The sequence below is a fragment of the Arachis ipaensis genome, chromosome B1 (assembly GCF_059453495.1).
Source record: "Arachis ipaensis isolate K30076 ecotype BB chromosome B1, ASM5945349v1, whole genome shotgun sequence".
Lineage (NCBI taxonomy): Eukaryota > Viridiplantae > Streptophyta > Magnoliopsida > Fabales > Fabaceae > Arachis > Arachis ipaensis.
The window spans coordinates 144,559,553-144,577,300 of record NC_142436.1 but is presented as its reverse complement, the minus strand read 5'-3'; the positions used below and the strand labels follow the sequence as shown (position 1 = coordinate 144,577,300).

General features: G+C 34.4%; 2 protein-coding genes and 1 long non-coding RNA gene across 3 annotated transcripts; 1 reads left to right on the top strand and 2 right to left on the bottom strand.

Annotated features, from left to right (window-relative positions):
- On the top strand, positions 1–4,458 carry LOC107638395 (zinc finger CCCH domain-containing protein 34). The gene is made up of 7 exons (XM_088502056.1): positions 1–371; positions 517–662; positions 966–1,028; positions 1,263–1,382; positions 1,500–1,814; positions 1,892–2,215; positions 3,413–4,458. The coding sequence occupies exons 1-7, from the start codon at positions 284–286 to the stop codon at positions 3,815–3,817; spliced, it is 1,461 nt and encodes a 486-aa protein (XP_088358182.1). The 5' UTR covers positions 1–283; the 3' UTR covers positions 3,818–4,458.
- Positions 4,459–5,945: 1,487 nt separating this feature from the next.
- Positions 5,946–7,362, bottom strand: LOC110263494 (uncharacterized). The gene has a single exon (XM_021104832.2). It carries the CDS (start codon positions 7,287–7,289, stop codon positions 6,201–6,203), a length of 1,089 nt encoding a protein of 362 aa, XP_020960491.1. The 5' UTR covers positions 7,290–7,362; the 3' UTR covers positions 5,946–6,200.
- A 5,432-nt stretch (positions 7,363–12,794) lies between these two features.
- On the bottom strand, positions 12,795–14,305 carry LOC110263497 (uncharacterized). The gene is made up of 3 exons (XR_002349264.2): positions 14,185–14,305; positions 13,900–14,059; positions 12,795–13,002 (listed from the first exon to the last, which is right to left on the bottom strand). It is a non-coding gene; the product is annotated as an uncharacterized LOC110263497 (long non-coding RNA).
- Between the last annotated feature and the right edge of the window lie 3,443 nt (positions 14,306–17,748).

Sequence of the window (17,748 nt, the reverse complement as noted above, 5' to 3'; positions counted from 1 at the left end):
ACTAATTAATTAAAATAAAAAAAACGCTTTGAAACTGAAAGTAAGAAGAAGAAACACAGAAGCTGTATTCTCTCTCTCTCTCTCTCTCTCTCTCTCTCTCTCTCTCTGTCTTGTGTCTCTCTGTGAGTGAGTGTGTGTGTGAGAGAGGGGAGAGAGAAACCCCATAAAATCCCAACCCCATTCTTTTTCTCTCTCTACTTTCTCACTCCTCTGATCGGAACCTCTCATTCTGGTCTTCGGATTCTGGGTGTAGCAATCTGCACTCTTCTTTTGGCTCCGTACAATGGAACGGTACGGCCGTCCCGGCGAAGGGCCGCAGCCTGATCCGCCGCCGGAGTGGAACGTCGGCGCCGGCGACACGGGGCTCGAAGGTAAAATTTCGACCTTTACCCCACTGCATTCTCAATTCCGCGATTTTCCCCTCTCTTTGATTCGCGCGGTTTCGTAGCGCAATGTGGAGCTTCTAATGAGTTATAGTTTCCAATCCTTTTTTCTATTCTATTTTCCAAAATGCAGAGTCTATGTGGAAGCTTGGATTGGGTGGTGGCACCGAATCGTACCCTCAGAGGCCTGATGAAGCTGATTGTATCTATTATCTCAAGACAGGTTTTTGCGGCTATGGTTCGCGTTGTCGGTTCAACCACCCACGTGACCGTGGCGCGGTAAATTTCTCGTTTTTTCATACCCCTTTTGGGTTTTCTTCAAGGGTTCTTTTGCTTTGGTCCTTTGATTTGATCTTGTGCTTCTATATGTATGTGTGCTTTGGATTTCGTTTGATCTTGGCTGCGTTGAGTTGGAGAAATTGTATTTTTTCCCCCACTTAGTGGGGTTGTCTTAAAGTCTTTGAATTTATCTTTTTGCTATCAGTTAATTTTAATCGATTATTATGGAAATTGAGGTGCCTGCGCTGGACACTTATGATTAAATGCTTCATAATTTTGGGGATATGTCTTCGTGCTGTTTAGGTTATTGGAGCTGCCAGGAGTGGAGGGGAGTATCCGGAGCGTGCGGGCCAGCCTCTATGCCAGGTGCTGAATTTGGTTCTGCTGAATTCTATGCTGCATTTACATCATTTGATTGTATTTGGCAATTGGCAATTTAATTCCTCTTGAGCTATACAAAGTTACAAACTAATGCACTCAACAGTTTTTTTTATGTTTAGGCGTAGAGTGTAGTTGACTTCTATTTTGTTTTGATTGTTGTTTTCAAAGTTGTTGATGTTCCTTTCGTGCTGATTCTATCTGCCCATGCTTAAACTGCAGTATTTTATGAGGACAGGATCATGCAAATTCGGTTCTTCTTGCAAGTACAACCATCCTAGGCAGGCAGCAGGAACTCCTGCACTTGTCTCACTAAATTATTATGGATATCCGTTGCGAGTGGTGCGTATTACTTTATATTTTATTTCACAAAATTATATCTCTATGAATGTTGGGGTTCACCCTCTCTAATCATGGAAAAAGGTTTGGTTCCAACTTGAATTTTATAAATAATAACAGGGAGAGAAAGAGTGTTCCTATTACGTGAAAACTGGGCAATGCAAGTTTGGTGCTACTTGTAAATTCCATCATCCACAGCCTGCAGGTGTCCAAATTCCCGCACCATCACCAGTTCCCCCGGTTTCACCTCTACCTGTACAGGTACCTTCTCCATTATATCCAACCGTGCAGCCTCCATCTGGTCCTTCGCAACAGCAATATAGTGTACTGGTTGCAAGGCCTCCGTTGCTGCCTGGCTCATTAGTCCAGGGCCCTTATGGGCCTGTGGTAGTGTCCCCTGCCATGGTCCCCTTTCCAGGCTGGAATCCTTATCAGGTGGGTCTGACATCTTGTTTTGATTGCTTACTCGCATTATATGTGTAATCATTAAAGATGTCAATCACTTGGTGCAGGCTCAAGCAACAAGCCCCCTACTTCCCTCTAGTACTCCATCTAATGTTGGTCCAACACAGCTTTACAGGATAACCCAGCTGCCTTCTCAGGCAACTGGGTATTCTGCACCTTATCAACCTTCTGGCCCCTCTGTTGATCCTTCAGGTAGTAGTACTCAGAAGGAGAACCCATATCCTGAAAGGCCTGATCAACCAGAATGTCAGTATTACATGAAAACAGGGGAATGTAAATTTGGTCCATCATGTAGATATCATCATCCATCAGACCTTAATGCACCGAAGGGGAATGTGGCCCTTAGTCCTGTGGGTCTTCCTTTGCGCCCGGTAAGCATTACATTTCAACGCCTTTGTTCTTTGTTGCCTCATATTGGGTTATGGATGATGTTCTCTGCTGAAAATTTTGGCAATATGTGATAAAAATGATATACAAAAATTGAAAAAAAAAAAAAAAAGAAGAAGAAGCTGATAGGGGAGTAGTCCAAAAGAAGAAAAACTAATAATGGGATATAACATAATTGGCTTCTTCTTCTGCTGCATGTGTTTTATATGATTGCCATTCGTGTTGGGTTATGCTGTGCTTCAGTTATCTCTAAGTTTTCTGGGTCAATGTGTCAAATCTCTAGATTATTGAAGGTTCTTCTAGCAAAATTTGAAAGCAGGTAGATTTAACTGTTGGTTTAGTGGTGGCACCTTGGGTATAATTGTACGTTTCATGATAATGGAATTTTCATTTTGTGCTACATTCATGTTGGGGGTGTAAGTAGTGAGATATATGTTTGTTAAATATTTAGTATCTCATTCTGACTCTGCCTAAGGGAAGGTTCTGTAAGTAAGCTCCTCTTTTCTTTAGTCTTGTTCCCACGCTTCATTTTGTCTGAACATCATTTTACTCCATTTCATTTCTAATATATATCTTTGATTGCTGTTCAGGATTTCAGGTCCTATTTTTTCTGTGTAATTTATTGCATCATGTTTTATTTCACCATGTATATCTTTATTGCATCTCTGTTTTCTGTAATTGATTTAGATGTAATAACTTCTATTTGTGCTTGAAATTTATTTCTAATGAAATGCCTTTCCAAGAAGTAGTGAGATATTGTGCAGGTGTTGTATACTTGTACAAAGTTGTCTGTTTCACCTTTATTGGTTGGATTTGCTTGCGTTCCTATACTATAGCTTGAGTTGTTCAAACTTATTTCGGGAGAACATTTTATGTTTTCCAATTTTGCAATATGGGATTAGCGATGCTTCTAATGTTTCATGCTACAAAGAGATATAGATGTTTCTTTGCCACTTCATGGTTGTTTTTCACTATGGAATAGACTTTAATAATCCTTTTGGCTGCTATTGTTATACTCTTGGTCTCCAGATTGTGGTTCGAGTTCAAGAATAGCACCTGTATTAATTTTGTTTTACAATGATGAGTTTGTCTGCTAAGTTGGCATGTTTTTCAAAATCTGTTCGACTCACCTTCTTTAGTTCTTAACTATCAATCATCCAATGTTTGGGTTTGATAATCAGGGGGCACCACCTTGCACTCATTATACGCAGCGTGGAATCTGTAAGTTTGGTCCTGCATGCAAATTTGATCATCCCATGGGTTCTCTCAGTTATAGCCCATCTGCTTCTTCCTTGGCTGATATGCCGGTTGCACCGTATCCCGTGGGTTCCTCAATGGGCACTCTTGCTCCATCATCATCTTCATCAGAGTTGCGGCCTGAACTTGCTTCAGGATTGAGCAAGGAGTCTGTTTCATCCAGAATGTCTTCATCGATGAGCACTTCAAGTGGATCAGTTGGCTTGACCTTGTCAACTGCAGGACCAATTTCTCAATCGGGCACCCAACCCTCTGCTCAGAGTTCCAGTTCTTCAGCAACTGCCAGCAGCGCCGCAACAAGCAGCGCCACATCTCACACCTCAAGCTAAGCAATGTGAATGCATTCCTCATTATTACTCCTTTTAATCTCAATTTTTCAACTGGACATCATGATTTATTCAAAGAGGTCCTCAAATAGGTTTTATTTTTCAGTTTATCCCAGTTCCACATTCAGGTCTAGTACACATTGCACCAATCAATTATCATTGTGTTCATATAATCTTTTTGTGGCCATCCCTTTTATCCCAAATAAAACCATGGCCAACCTCGAGAATTTTAGCAACTCATACAGCCAGCCATCTTGCTTCCTTCCGAATAACCTCAAAAGATTCTGCAAGTCCATTCTTCATGTCCCTCCCTCCTGATCTCCAATTTTTTTTGGAGTTTGTTGTGCTTATTTATGATTCGATCTTTTTTTATTCGAGAAAAGTTCTATTGACCATGTGTTGTTGTTTATGTCTCTTCACCCGAATCCTTTTTTGAAGCTGGGAAGGTCATGGTAGATACTGTTCCCTACTTGTGTAAGGTTTGCTGTGAAGAGAAGTAATCAGGAGAGTACAATGAGGCTTTGCATTGCTGTCTTATTTTTATGTTTTTAGATACACAGTCATGTTGTTCAATGTTGTGACAAGCTTGCTACTTAAATTTATTACACAATACATATATCAAGAAACACATTTAAGTTAACACATTTTAAATCTCTCTTCCTCTCACATGTGGTGAAGGTGATTTTTCTGTTCATTTATATCTTCCCTTTCTCCATAAATATTTTTAGATTTTTTTTTTTGTTATAAAATGATGATTGTATTATAGAGTACACTTTACTCCAGCAAAAACAGTGGTACAACACAAAGTGGAATTTGGAAACATTAAAGTGCCTGTCTTCATAGGAGGATAAGGAGTAATCATTGCACTTGCTTGCTTACCAACAACTTATTTGAACTTTTTTTTTTTCAAATGTGGAGATTAACCTTAAAATTTGCTCTAATTGAGTATTCTAGCTACTTTTATTTTCGGTACTTAGGAGATAATAATGATGATATTTATACCTTATAATGACCTAATATCTCATTTTTTTAATAATTATAATGTGTTTCTACCATTATATCAACATTTGTGTTAGGTGAGATCATATTAGTAAGATACCAAGAACGTTTAATACGACTGGGAGATGACTGTATTCGTTAAGGATTTATCCAGTTGTTTAATCATATTTATTATTTTGGATAGATGATTATTTATATGATCAATATAAAAAATATTTGTTTTTATTGATGTGACGTTATATAAAAGAAAGAAGTATAATATATTTATTTTTAATTTATATTTATATATATACACACGAACAAAATTTAAAAAAAAAAAAGATAAACAATATTTTAATATAATTACTCTGAGTGAAGTATACTAGATAATGTACATGAATTGTTAACACAAATTAATAATTGAAATTCTCAAGTAATCATATATGTGATTTGTAATTTTAGAATTTGACTTGTGAAAATAAAAAATATCATGTATACATCAAAATTAGTAATTATGTATTTGTATATAAAATATAAATATATATATTATTTAACTTATTTTTAATATATATTTTTTATATTTTAATATGTCTTCTAATACTAATAGCTAATTTTAATAACTAATTTTATTGTACATCCGACATGGTTATATAAAAATACAATTTAAAATCTCATCCACACTCCTATCCCAAATACAGCTTGTATATTGTAAATATGTAATGCTCTTTCAACAGCGGAATAATCATATGCATTCACATTTTTAACTTATATATATCTAGATTGGAGGAGTGAGTAATTTTCTAATTAAAAACATTGACATAGATAGATTCTATTAACAAAAGAGAACATTGTTTTTCCATATGCCCTGCTTCTAAGTTCCTCTCTGTATATATTATTATTATTATTATTTATGAATCACATGATATTGCTTTCAATCAAATAGTATTGAACAGTGAAAGAAAAGAGAATGTAGTGGAAGCAATATATTAGAATCGCGGATTATTGGCTTGCAACATCTGTATAGTATGGTTCTGCTTTTATATTGTGTCCTAAAGTTTGGGCAGCTACCCCCAAAAGAAGCATAAAATCATGCCATCAATATTATAATATAAAAATAACACATACAGGAATATGACTACTACTTTCCCTCTGATCTTGATTTGAAAGTGAGAGCTCATGAAAGCTCATGGAGGACCCTTAAAACCAAAACATAGATCACTCTCTAGCAATGTAGTAATTAATTACATGCATTAGAACAAGAATGAAAAATACTAAAAACAAAGGCTTGGTTAATTGGCTTGACCCAAGTTACAAGGAAGATAATAAGAAGAAACAAAAAGAGATAAAAGAAACATACAAACACATGCAATGCAATGCAAGTACATACATTCACATTGCACCCTCATCATCAGAAGAGTGGGTATCCCATGTCTACTGAGCAGTTTGTTGAAGAAGATGAAGCAGCATTATTATGATTATGATGATTATTCATCATCACCCCATCATAGAAGCTTGTATTGTTATTATTGTTCTCATCAGTTATGATGGGATACAGTGCATCCATGCATCCTCCTCCTTCTAATACCCTTCTTGATGATGATGATGATGATGATGAATTGTTAAATATAGCTGAAAGCTCACTGCAGCTCCAATCCCATGATGAGAACCCTTCACTAACTACTTCACTTGTTGGATAACAAAAGTAGTCTGATGGAAAGTTATTATCACAAGAGAATGATGATGAGTTTTCACTGACATTGCTCTTTCTTGATGAGTAGTTGTTGTTATTTGAACAACTACTGTTGGAACTTGAATCAGCAGTAGTAGTAGCAGTAGGCCTGAAACATTTATCAGGAACTATGCATTCAAGATATCCAGAGTTGTTGTTATTACTATGATGATCAGTTGTTGAAAAGAACAAGTTATCATCATCCTGAACTGAACAACCATATGCAGCAGCAACAACATTAGTATTACTATTATTGTTACTATTACTGTTCTTAATCTTATTCTGATTGGAAGGTGCAAGTTGTTTGGTGTGAGAAGATGGTGGGGGAGGAGGAGGTGGTGGTGGCAAGAGAGCTTGAAGATCCATAGGTGTGAGAAGAGCATGGAAGTTGATGTTATCAGAATAGATGAAGTTAGTTCTAGCTTGGTTTCCTTTCATGGACAAAGCAGCTCTGTCATAAGCAAGAGCAGCTTCTTGAGCAGTGTCAAAGGTACCAAGCCAATGTCTTTCTTTGGTTGTAGGGTCTCTGATCTCAGCAGCATATCTTCCCCAAGGTCTTCTTCTCACACCAAGAAACCTACCTGGCTCTGCTTGTTTCCTTCTCCCTCTTTTTTCACCACATGATGATGATGATGTTGATGTGTTTCTTTGGAGAAGTGTAGACAAGCATATTTGGTTCTGGTTTTGATTGTTGTTGTTTGGTTCTTCATATCCCTTCATGAAGGAGGGGGTGTGTAGTGTATCTGATGAGGTTCTAGAGGTTGACATGGCTTCACAAAATGTGGGGTTAAGTTTCAACTTTGAATGAATGAGGTGATGAGAAAATGTGAGGGACCAAAGTCAAGTTAAATAGTGCAAAACTCAAGGGAATTGAAATACACAAACTGTTATGATTATGAGTGGGAGATAACTCTTTTAAACCTTTTTTTGGACAACCCTTTTGTCTGATTTTTTTTTTTTTTAATAATTAGTCATCAATATTAACTAAAGGAAAATAAAAAGGGGAAATTTTTGTTTGAACAATGTCAATGTTTGGAAGACTATGACTATCCATCATGCATCTTTTTTCTGATCTGATCTCTACCCTTTTTCCTCACCTACTTTTAAAAAATCTTTCTTTTTCTTGTTTCTATTAAATCTTGGTAGTTCTTCATCCAATTCACTTTTAGAGTTGGAACCAAACAGTGAAAATAAAGATTCCCCTTCACTTGTCAAAGTACTCTAAATGGTGCTCTACACACTGCACTTTTGAGTTTTTATTTCTTTGCAACAGTCACTTTCTCCCTAGTTCCAATGACACATACACAAAAATAAATGTCTTCTATATGCAACTTAGTAATACTAATAACCACAAAAATTGTAAATAATAATAATAATAGAATTAAATTTTGATACTTTTTTAATATGAAATAGTTTTTTTTTTTTTATGTACATAATGCTATATCAATAAAAAAAATTATTTTTAACATTGATAGCATAAGTGTCTATATTTAAATCGGATATGATTAAATAATTATGTAAAATGTTTTATTTTGTTTAGTGGGTTAAAATTAAGCTAATAATAATAAGATGTAATTAAAATACATTAGTGTAATTAGTGAGCTAATTATTACATCAGACTCATGCCATGCAAGGTTATTGGGATTTGATAGGGATAATGACAAATTAAAGTTAAATCTATATGCAAATCAGTTCACGTGTAAAGGCCAAGCTAATCAATTAACTACCTGGAATTGACCTCCTCTTTCCAATACTAAGAAAACAACACATGCTTATGTTACCAACAAAGAAAAATGAACCCTATCATTTTTAATTTATGCATAGATATTTCTCTTAGTACTCTTTTATTTTTTATTGCTCATCTTAATTAATGTAACAAATAATAAATATTAATATTTATATAAAGATAAAAATTCAGTACAATTTAGTCAAATTCATTAAATTATTTAACGATTTTTAACTATCAATTTCGTATAAAGATAACTTTACCTAAGTTTTTAAAGTGAAAAAATTAATAAAATAAAAATATAATTATTATTAAATTTATAATTCGCATAAAATATATATTTTATTATCTTAATTTAAAAATAAATAATTTTTTATTTTATTAATTTTTTTACGTTAGAAGATTTTCATTCTGAAAAATAACAATTAGAAACGAGAATAAGTGAGAGGTATCTATAATTTATGTATACATTTATTTTTTGCTCTAGCTAGGGATAATAATAGTAGGTATTTGACCTAATAATTAATGAGTATACAACTTTGGTAAAACAATGTTAACATATAGTAACATTTTTTGAGATGTTCCCAAGATGAGTGAATGATTGGCACAAATGAAATCTTATTATTCTGGAATCATCAATCACAGTCAAAACCAGAAAAAAAAATTTAAAAACAACTGCGTGGTTTTGTCTGCATATTCCTAGAGAGACTAAAAACCATTTTTGAATTTGGTGGTTGTGTTGGTAGATAATATACATAATAGTAATAATCTCTTAGCAATGTCATCCACTAACTATATGCATGCATGTATTAGCTATTAATTAGTGTTAATATTAATAATAATAATAATAATACATAGACATGTGATGAATCCGCGTTTTATGCATAATAATCAAAGTAATTACATGGGAAGCTCTTGTTTTCTTCATGATTTTCAAAGGGAGCAGTTAAAATTATCTCTAACTGCACACAAAATCATCCAACCAACTTTAGATTATTATTTGAGGCTTCCGTGTCTCGTGTCATGCAAACAACCCCACCTTGGACTATAAAATTGAAAAGTTTCCTTTTTGAAGGGTCCACTACTCTTTTTAATTTTCTATTTTTATTTCTTCTGCCAACACTTCACATATCATTTCTGATTTTTTTTTTTAGTTTACAAAAATTATTAAACCAACTCAGGAGTGACTAATTGACTATCTCGAAATTTGAATTTTTTCTTGTACAATAACTTACAATGACAAAATCCTAAGAGCTTGTTTAGAAAAATTCAATGCGGGCAATGCGTTGAGTACCTACCATCGAATTTAGGCTGCGTTTGTTTGATGTTCGTATCTTGCTAAGGCATAGACACAGTGAGATATGTCTATTATTTAGATTTTGAGACACAAAAATAAAAAAGACACGGTTACACACAAGCACACACAAGTTACATGTATTTCATGTCTCGGTAAAATGTTGAGACACGGATGAAGTCTGTGAAGAGTGATGGACACGGATCAGTATCAATATTTTCAGACGATTTTATCCTCGTTAATTTTTTGAAATTCCAAAAGGGTCTCCTATTTGTATCAAACCCTAAGCAGTGAAAATTTCTTGTGTAGTTGTTCTGCATCATCGAAGGTGTACCACTGCCGCACGTTGTCTATGTTTCCCGCCAACTCTCCTCTCTGATTTCTGCATGCTCTGTTCCGGTCGCGGTGAGCTTGTGTTGCTATTCTGCCATCTTTGCCTCTCCATCTGGTAGCCGTGTTAACCTCAAACCCTAGCTGTGCTTCTGCTCCGCGTTGAGTCTTTCATCCTCTGCCGCTGCAACATCTGCCTTCTCGGTGTGCTTTGCCATCTCTGGTATTTTTTTTTTGTGAAGTTTCTTCCTTTAATTTTGATTATTTATCAGATGGGTTATTGTTAGGGGTGGCAAAACGGGTCGAGCCCGTCGGGCCGATCCGCTAAACCCGCTAAAAAGGCGGGTCGGGCTAGGATTTGGAGCCCGCCAAATTAGAAAAGCCCGCCAAACTCGCACCGCCAAATTGGCGGGTTTTGACGGGGCGGGGCGGGCCGGTCCGCTGGGCCGAAAATTTTTATTTTTATTTTTTTATTAAATAAAAGTGTGATTACTATTATAAAATTAATAATTATAGAATTTTTAAACACTTTTTTTTTTCATTTTTTGTTTTTATTCTTCTTTTAGTTATTAACTTTATTTATTTTATTTTACAATTTTGTATATATGCTCAAATTATGTGACTTATTTTTTAAAATAAAGATGATTCTGTTGACAAATATTATTTTGAACAATTTTATTGAAGTTAAAAATTAAAAAAATAATAATAAAAAAATTATATTATAATTTGACTATTTTTTATTTGTATTTGATTTTTTAATTATTATTTTTTTATTAATTTTAATGAATTTTATTTAAAAAAAAAAAAGAAACGGGCTAGCCCGCCAATCCACCATAAAGCGGGGCGGGCTAGCATTTTGAACCCATTTTAGTTGGCGGGACGGGCCGATCCGCCCCGTTTATAGGGCGGGCCTAGGCGGGGCGGGGCGGGTTGGGGGCGGGCCGGCCCGCTTTGCCACCCCTAGTTATTGTTGATTAATTGCTAATCCAGAATTTGGGTATGTGGGTATTCGAATTGTATGTAAACGTGGGTATTTGGGTATTGTTCATTATTTATTTTGTTTTCATCCGAAATCTTCAATAGGCAATGGATAATCTCGGTGGTGGTTGTTTTAAATGCATTTTGAAGCTTCATAAGTTATTTTTCCTAATTGAAGATGAAAAAGAATGAAAAAAGCCATCTGCCTAATTAAAAGAAACTTATTATAAGTTATAGTTGATAAATTGTTCTCACCCTCAAACATTTTCTGGCCAACTATGCAGCAAAATCTTCAAAAATAAAAGAGTTGTAGAAAGAGTTGTTGCTGCTGTGATAAATAAAATTTTGTTACTGATCTGCTGAGCTTGTTAGTGCTGATTGTTGATAAAATTAGTGATAAAAATGTTGCTCTAATTGCTGATTAATATGTTAATTAAATTGCTTATGAAATTATTAATAGGTGAGCTTTTTAATTATTATCTATTGAAGAATGGTAGAGGATAATTTATTTGTATTGTGTTTATAAAATTGGTTATCAAACTGCTTACCAAGTTGTTTGCTATCATGATTTGTATTATGTGTTTGTAGAAATTATTAGGATTCTTCTTTTGTGTATTTATTTGTTATTGTCTCTTAGGAAGTGATGATGGATCGTTCTGAACAAATTAAGCTATGTGTTGAATATTACTGAATTATGAGAATGCAATTTGACATGTTAATGCTATTTTTTTTAGTCACTCTATATATGTATATTAGGAATAGAAGGCGGGGTCATTCTTCGATTGGTCGAAGAGTGAACACATTGCCACTAAGGCGAGATGCATTAGATAATATCATTGGGGAGGGTGGAGATAGAAATTGCATATGGGAGTTAAGAATGAGTTTGAATGCATTTGCAACTTTATGTGAATTGCTACAAGTTCAAGGTGGAATAGACGAAGATGGTCATGTTGGCATAGGCGAGCAAGTAGCTACTTTCTTAATCATATTAGCTCACCATACCAAAAATTGCAGCGTACAGGTTAGGTTCTATAGGTCTGGTGAAACTATTAGTAGGTATTTTCACAAGGTATTGCGTTCGGTTTTGCGTGTCCAAATTATCTTATTTGCAAAGGCAGACCCTATACCGGAAGATTGTGTAGATCCCAGATGGAAATGGTTCAAGGTAGGTCGTGAATGAGCAATGTCTGGTGTGAATGAGCAAGTGAATCTTGGCCGTACACTGAAGAGTCTTGGTTTCACTACAATGGAGATCGTGCAAATTGCAAAAAAATTTGTGCAGAATCCATAATTGAAGGCAACCTTTTGGAGCTTAGACGAGGAAAAGGAAGCATTCGCACGAGATATAATGGACAACTTTTAACTATTGTTGATGTACTGGGTTATCTTAATTGTTAATTTATTCGGGTGTATTGCTAAACTTATTAAGATATTTTGCAAAACTTACTAGGGTCTTTTGGTAAACTTAATAGAAATCGCAGGGTTATGTTCTTTTTTTCTTATGCTGTACAAGTGAAGTATACTAGCTACATTGCAACTCTTTTGTGCATTTTGTTGAATTTTATTGAGTTCTGCATTATGTATGTTAATATCCTGCACTTCAATTATTTATTAGTGTTCATTTACTTGTATTGTATAATTTTGTCCCAAAAATTATCCACTTCTGCAGCACTTTCATCAAATTTTGTTTAATATGTGATGATTTTCTGCTATTCTACACTTCTTTGGCACAAAATATACTCTTATAAGTTAAAAAAAAATATATTATTAGCTAAAAAATCAGCAAACCAAAATAAATATCAAAGAAACCCCTTTTCATTGAATTTTCAATTCATATAAGTTCATTACAAGTGAAGGATCCAACAAACAATGGTGTATTTTCTAAAACTATACTAATATAACTCTTATGCTATTCTTAAAGCAACCAATAGCTGTGAGAATAGTTTTCTTATCCCTGCAGATGTATTCTTTGGGAGACCAAGACATCTTTAACAAAAATAGAAATGGCTATCAAGAATTGGAAGCTGAGTAGTAGTCCTGAAGAATATGACTAATAGTTCTTGGTTGATGGAAGATGTATACAGATTTTGTGAAAATCAACATGCTTGACGGATATATTGCTATGACTAACCATGACAATGCCTACAAGAAACCTGCATATAGAAGTGAATGAGAATTTAGGAAATAGTTATATCATCCGTAAAAACTTAAAAAACAGCAAACTACAATGATGGGAATAATTCAAAGATTTGATAGATATGATTATCACTAAGCAACAACAAGTGCAAATGCCTTTTGATTGATTCAATTGAAAGCTATCTAAATTTATCCAACATAGAAGATGCTTGCACAAAATCCAGAAAACCTAATAGAAATCAAAGCATCAGTTTTACACTTTTGGATGATAAATAGAGAGAAAAAGTATCATGAACATTTCATCCAATTCTGATTTAACAAGCTAGAAATTAAAAACATGTTTCCACCAAAAATGATTAATTATTTATCTCAACATACATAGGAAATAATTGTGAAAAGAAGAGTAGGTTTAGATACACTAGTCCTATTAAAAAAATGGAATGAATCATGCAGAGACACAAACAAGATTTTTGAGGTTTTAACCATAACACCTTTTTAAATATTATTATGACTAATTGCATTGCAATATCTGGCAGTATTAAGAGATAATAAAAAGACGTTAATAAAAATAGCAAAAAAATTCAGATTCAATTTAAGAGATAATATCAAATAAGTTTCTTAATCCTAATGCTTTTGGAGAATTCTTTTTTTTCCTTTATGCAGTAGCATTTTTCAAAATTAGCCCACAAAAAATCACATCCAATGAGGTGGTTTCAATCAATTCTTATGATAATAACAACAACCACATGAAAGCAATCAACTTTATTTTCTCTTTGTTTTCACTAATACCGTGAAATTAAAAACAAACTACTGAAGTTCCTAACAAACAAATTGCCCAACTTGGAGTAAGTGTGACTAAAATCAGATAGAAAAATAAAATGGAATGTGAATTCAATTTGACATTGGGTTCTTACCTCCAAGGATTGTGTGGAAAACCTGATGCTAGTCACAAATGTGGATTAAATCAGAGACAAGTCTATATAGGGGCTTCCCAACCATTAGAAGATCAGCTGAATCCGGGAGAATTTGGAGTTTCAAAGGGTCCACATTGAGTCCATACTTGAACCCGATATCCTAAACCCAGAAACAAATCATCAAACACACTGTAACAAAAGTGGATTTGCAAACACCCACACAACAATCAAGAAGAAGAAGGAGAAAAAGAAAAAAAGAGTAGAAGAAGAACCACAGAGATTCACCTCGACGAAGAAGAATCCTTGACGAGGAGGAACCGCACCGAAAAGATCCAAGAAAAGGCGAAGAATGAGGACGCCAACTAGGGAGAAAAGAGATTTCTGGGGATAGAGGGGGGAACCCTCGAACCAACTTGGGAAAAATAGGAATCTGAATAGCTTTTGCCTTTTTCTTTCTTTTAATTATTTAATTTTTAATTTAAATTAACGGGACAAAACGGTCATTTTCAATTAGGTAGTGTCTTGTTCTTTGTAAACCAAACATAGTATTAGACATTATACTAATAACATGTCTATCATATCCAAACAGTATACATAGACACAAATATTTTATGTCCATGTCTCAAATATCTATGTCTCAATGTCTATGTCTTAATACATACACAAAACAAACACAGTCTTATAGTCGTCTTGAAGTTCACAGTATAAATGACGTCAAAAATTATTTATCGACGGATTATTTTATCTGACGTTAATTATCGATGAATTTTTTGTCGATTTTTTAATAAATTTATCGAAATTGAATTGCTGATAACTGTTGGATTATACTAACGATAATTTTGTTCGTTAATAAATTTTACGGTAATTTTTTTAGCACAGTTACATTATAAAAAACTCTTATTAACAAAATTAGGACGAAAATTTAAAATTACTAAAAATCAGTAAATTATTTTATTAAAAAATAAATTGTCTAAATATAAAAATATCACAAAAATATCAAACAATGAAGTAGACATTAAAAAAAAATTCATAAACCCTACAGATCTCGATAGTCGTCGTCGTCGTCTTTCTTCTGCTGAGGCGGCGGAGTAGGTGCTGATGTTGGTGCCCCACCAGCAGCGTTGCCGCTGCCTCCAGCGCGCATCTGCTTGTTATACACCTCCATCTGCTTTCGCAAACGATCTAGCTGCTCCAGTTTCTTCATCAAGTTCGAGCTGACGGCAACGACTCCTCTCACGCGTACAAGAAGGTCGTTGTACCTCTGCTCAGACTGCTCCACTTGTTGATGAAGCTCCTGTATCAGTTTCTGCACCTCCTCCCTCAAGTCAACAACTTTTTGGAGATCGACATGGCTGGTGACAGAGGCAGAGGAAGCCACAATGCAGAAGAGCGAAGGCCACTGGTGAAGAACGTTCTTAACCCAAATCGGCGATTCTTATGGGGTTCAGAGGCAGTCTCGCGCCAAACCCTATCAAGATCTACCACTGAGGTCTTGTTTCCGACTTCGTTGTTCCCATTAGACAACTGAGATTGTTGAGTCACGGCCTCCAATATCTGCATATAATCATCCTGTGTCACATAGGTTGTGGTTAGGATAACAGTTAATTGACTTTAAACTAAATAAATTTGAAACTTATAATTAATTGAAACTCACATAATGGGTCGTATACCACTCGTCATCAAATCTCTCCTTGTTGGCCTTCAAAGTATGTGTATACTTGAAGGTCTCCGCCAATATCATCTCACGATCCAACGACTTAGACTACACAATTCAAATTAACCACTAAAATAAATCAACAAATAACTAATTCAAGTAACTTTTAACAAACATTACCAGACTATTTACCAGTCTGCTCTTCGTTTTCATGAAGGTCGCCAACCCACCCGTATACTTCGACGACCTCGATGAAGCCTTGTTAGATGTTTGTCAGACTGCGACGCTTGAACCCCTCATTATTTTTAAAATGGGTCTCCAGTTCCTTCTTGATAGATGGACGGATCTAGGTCGTTAGGTGGTCGCGCCCTGACGAACGTCGCTCATCATCTGCTGAAGTCGATTAGCTGCCCAGTGATTGTAGATCTTCTAGATTATGAGATTATATTTCGTATCCCATATGAATTTCAACTGCACAAAGTGATTCAACAACATTAGTTATTCGAAATAATTACAGTTTAAATACAGTTAATTCAACAATATTGGGTTCTTACCGCCCACTGAAACCATCTTTCTCTGGTCTCAGCAGGGATCTTTGTGTAGCTCGGCCATGGGTGGTCGTACATTGACTTAATCACTTCGGAGATCTCCTGTGTACATGCACTGTTATTTTGTGTAAACCTATCAATGAAAAAACTTAAGATTAACAAATACATAGAAACACATAAACCTTAATAAATTCAAAATAGATTGCAGATAAAAGACATTAAAATAGTATGTACTCATGCCTGCATGTCATCAGGTCAAATCCTCAGCCGGATGACGGACGGTGGTGGAGGGACATCTTGCTGTGACGTACTAGAGGAATCACCCACCGTGGGCTTTGTCGCTTCTGGATCTGTAGGGGGTAGCAGAAGAAGGCGCGTAGTTCGAATTTGGGACCATGATGAATTGCTAGTCCGCTGGACCCACCTATGACGTCATAGGGGTCAACGGGGTAGTCGAAGTAGAGGGCAATGACTGAGCGGTCCTGGAGATTTGGTGAAAACCCCCTACCACAACCACGAGACCCACTCATCTACCTTTACTACTTGTCGTCATGTCTACAAAGAAATATATTATTAACACTAATCAGCATATATACTACACAAATTATTCAACATTTAGATTATTTCAAAAAAAAAAAATTGACATAACCTCTCCTAATCTTTACAGTTCCCACAAATTCAACTAATCTCAATCCACAGCATCAGTAAAAATACAATTAAATTCACAATATTTCTAGCAAAATATATTAACTTGTTTTCATTCTTGAATTCATACTATATATAATGTTGTACATATAATATTACAATGTCAAACACAACAATTTATTCAATTCAATTAAAGAGTTTAATTGAAAAATTTTAAATAATAAAAATCTAACTAAAAAATTAGGTTAATATATAAATATTTCCAAACTAGTTAACCTTTAAAAAATAAGCCTATATTTCAAGAATAAATAGTAGACATCATTACATTATACACATAAAAACATGTTTACATAAACCTACCTCAAGAAAAACAAAACTATCTAGTTAGCAAGGTTAATTAGTTATTGAGATTGAATAAGAAACAAAAAAGAGACTCAACTTACAAATTTTACAAGCTTTAGAGTTAACTATTATTACTATTAAACACTGCATATATAACTAACTATATTATATCAACTTAAGGTTTGTAATATTTTTTGGTACATTCTTTACTTCAAAATTCAAGCATCTTGCACTTTTTTCTAAATTTAAATTAACATATAACTAATTCCTAATTTCTAAATTAACTTCATCCTAAATTTTAAATTAGCAGATGATAACCAAATCCTAAATCTTAAATTAACTTTAACCCTAAACTCTAAATTAGCATATAATAATCAAATTTTAAATCTTATATTAACATATAACTAATTCCTAAATTCTAAATTAACTTCATCCTAAATCTTAAATTAGCATATGATAACTAAATCCTAAAGTAATCCTAAACTCTAAATTAGCATATAATAATCAAATCCTAAATCCTAAATTAAATATAACTAAATCCTAAATTAACTTAAATAAGGAAAAAGAGAAACCATGAAACTTGAGAGGCGAACAGAAGAAGAAGAACAGAGAGAAAGTGAGAATCGCGTCGGTGCTGGACAGCAACGGTGACAGTACTGG

What these genes read in the sequence shown, in the direction of transcription:
- LOC107638395 (XM_088502056.1), top strand. Translation starts at nt 284, where the DNA reads ATGGAACGGTACGGCCGTCCCGGCGAAGGGCCGCAGCCTGATCCGCCG. An exon ending in ACCCACGTGACCGTGGCGCG is followed by an intron (nt 663 to 965) that starts GTAAATTTCTCG and finishes CGTGCTGTTTAG; the next exon opens with GTTATTGGAGCTGCCAGGAG. An exon ending in CAGGCTGGAATCCTTATCAG is followed by an intron (nt 1,815 to 1,891) that starts GTGGGTCTGACA and finishes CACTTGGTGCAG; the next exon opens with GCTCAAGCAACAAGCCCCCT.
- LOC110263494 (XM_021104832.2), bottom strand. Translation starts at nt 7,289, where the DNA reads ATGTCAACCTCTAGAACCTCATCAGATACACTACACACCCCCTCCTTC.